Source organism: Sinocyclocheilus rhinocerous, unplaced genomic scaffold (genome assembly GCF_001515625.1).
Source record: "Sinocyclocheilus rhinocerous isolate Xijiao unplaced genomic scaffold, SAMN03320098_v1.1 scaffold3663, whole genome shotgun sequence".
NCBI lineage: Eukaryota > Metazoa > Chordata > Actinopteri > Cypriniformes > Cyprinidae > Sinocyclocheilus > Sinocyclocheilus rhinocerous.
The window spans coordinates 174,498-177,348 of NW_015630018.1; the positions used below are offsets into that span (position 1 = coordinate 174,498).

The 2,851-nt window shown below is 36.8% G+C and overlaps 1 protein-coding gene across 2 annotated transcripts in view; it reads right to left on the bottom strand.

Moving 5' to 3' along the window:
- atf2 (activating transcription factor 2) overlaps positions 1-2,851 on the bottom strand; it is a 33,374-nt gene that overhangs the window by 20,955 nt on the left and 9,568 nt on the right. For both annotated transcript variants that reach the window (XM_016551565.1, XM_016551566.1), the window contains exon 8: positions 2,637-2,723. In XM_016551565.1, coding sequence (XP_016407051.1) covers positions 2,637-2,723 — 87 coding nt within the window. The remainder of the gene's footprint in view (positions 1-2,636; positions 2,724-2,851) is intronic.

A 2,851-nucleotide genomic window follows, 5' to 3' on the forward strand; every position in this document is an offset into this window, starting at 1 on the left:
TGCTTAATACAAAGAGCCGAATCGCCCATCCCGCAGATTGCATTTAAAAACATAAGGGACGCAGTGAAAAGGAATAAACCTCCACAAATTCGCAACGTGTTTTATAAAAGTTTAAACTGTTTTAACTTTGCATGGCTACATCTCTTGTGTGAGACGCGAGTGCAGCAGTCGTATTTGCCCGTCTAAAAATACGCTGAATATGCGTTTTGTGTGAATGGCTTTGGTTTCGGTTTTCACCTAATCAAGATCTTCTCCGCATTGAGCTTCTATATTTCTCTTAATATTTTGAATGCATAACCAGCAGCGGCGCATCTCGTGGGTTAGATTAACAAAACATTAAAATGCAACAAGATAAATATCGATACCGTTTTATCGCCCAGGCCTAGTTTTTACTACTTATTATTTCAGTTTTAGTAACATTAGTACATACACTAAATTAAAATGAGAAATTAGGCAACTAGCTAAAATTCAGTTAACGTGAAACACAAAAATCCAGTCTTCAGAATGACAGATGCTGAGAAGTTTTATATCTCCACATATAATTTTTTTCTAAGCTGACTTGTTTTTTTTAAAAACCCTTTGCAGGAAACCATGATGTGGCCCGAAAGCAGTCGAGCGCGAGAGTTAACAAACGCCCCCACAGCAGGTGAGGTGTGTAACCATGGCCACAGGGACGGAGGACGCATTAATTTTCATGAAAAAACAAGAAAAGAACATTATTTTAACAGCCATCCTCGGCAGACCAATCTATCTAGCAAATTAGTTTATAGAGCAATACCCTTCCCGAACTCCACGTTTCTACATGACCAGAAAGAAATTATTCACGTGGAACAAGTCACACAAGGGCTGAGCGAAAGACTGAAAGAGAAAGAGAGAGAGAGAGAAACAGAGGGACTGTGAACGATGAGTGCGGGGCCAGTCAGATCCATATTTCATATCTGCCATCGGAGCCCCATCAGAGCAGTAGCCCTCCATCTCGAGGGTTTTATTCAACCATCTGCTCCTTTATTACTTATCTTTATTTTGCAACTAATTAACAGCATAATCTTCTAAATTCAGCAAGTTAATTATCATTATTGTGGTCTTTGCAGCATCATCAGTCCTTGTAAAGTGCCGTGTCTGTGTGGCAGGGGAGAGAGAGAGAGATGAGGGGGTGTTTGCTTGACGAGGACTCATTAGATGTTTTCTGATGAGTTGAGGTTTTGTGCGTGTGCTTCCTGTAGATGGAGGTTATTTGGAGGGTGGGTGCATATTTTATAAGGGTGTATGTGTATGAATATGTTTTATGTGCGTATGTGTATGCTGATGTGGTGCATGTTATGAATGTTTGGTCATGCGGTAGATGTGCATTTGTTGGTGTTTGGATGCACATGGGCATAAGCAAGCATGTATTTGGTCATATGCATTTAAACAAATAGGGTACAAAACAGGGCTTGAGACTTGAGAAAAATAAGTCTATTTTCTTAGTAACAGTGTTAGTAAAATCAGGTACTTTTCAGGAGCTCATATTAAACTCGGCCTAAACTTGACTAGTTTAGACTAATGACTAATAAATATACATTTCCCATATTAAAGGGAAAACAAACAAAAAAAAGGATAATTTTTCCTACAATAACTTCAGTAACAGGGTTAAACGGTTGCGCTTGAGAAATGCAGTTTGCATAAAAGTTAAAAATTAAGGAACATTTACATACACTATACTGGACAAACGTTTGGAATAATTAAGATTTTTAATGGTTTTGAAAGAAATTTCTTCTAATAATCATTCGAACACACTGATATGCTCAATTATTAATAATGGTTCTTATTTTCATCAATGTTGTGCTGCTGAATATTTTTGTGGAAACCATGATGCAATTGTTTTATGATGCTCTAATGAATAGAAAGTTCAAAATAACCGCACTTATTTGACATGGAAATCTTCTGTAACACTACAAATGTCTTTACTGTCACAATTGATCAATTTAATGCGGCTTTGCTAAATAGATTTTTTTATTATTATTATTATTTTACTTACCCCAAACTTTCGAGTGTATCATGCTTTTCACAAACATTTTAAGCAGAAAAAAGAGCAGCAAATAAGCATATTATTATGATTTCTGAAGGATCACTGAAGACTGGAGTAATGATGCTGAAAATTCAGCTTTGATCACAGGAATAAATTACATTTTAATATATATTTAATTACAAAACAGTTATTTTAAATTGTAAAAATATTTAATAATATTACTATTATAACTGCATTTTTGATCAAATAAATGCAGCCTTGGTGAGCATAAAAGACTTCTTTCAAAAAACATTAAAAAATAATTATTTCTCCAAACTTTTGGCCAGTAGTGCATGTACAAATTTCTCTTTAAACGTGCAAATAGCTGTTCTCTAGATTTCAACACTACTTCAACAATGTGTGCTGGTCTGGTTGTGTAAAAACACATAAACGCACATAAACACACTCCAGCCAGATGCCCTCTTGTGCTCTTGCACAGGAACTACACAAAGCTCAATGTTGTTGTGTCAGTGTTGTGGACTGTACATTCTGGGTCCCTCTGGGCTGAAGGAAAATCTGCTTACACTGAAACACGCCTGCAAATGAGGTGTATGTGGATGCATATGTAAATGAGAGGTGCAGAAATTACCATCTTGGCTTCTGATTGGACAGGCTGTGGAGAGGAGGGGCCGGGGATTCCAGGGACTCTAGGCACTAAGGTGACTGGTCTGACCAGCTGAAAACACACAGACACATATGGAAAAAATCAATACATGATCAGTCTTGCACACACCAAATATGGTACTGTACTTCTAAAAATGCCATGGGGTCCAAAAAGCATGGTATATATAAAAATCATAGTTC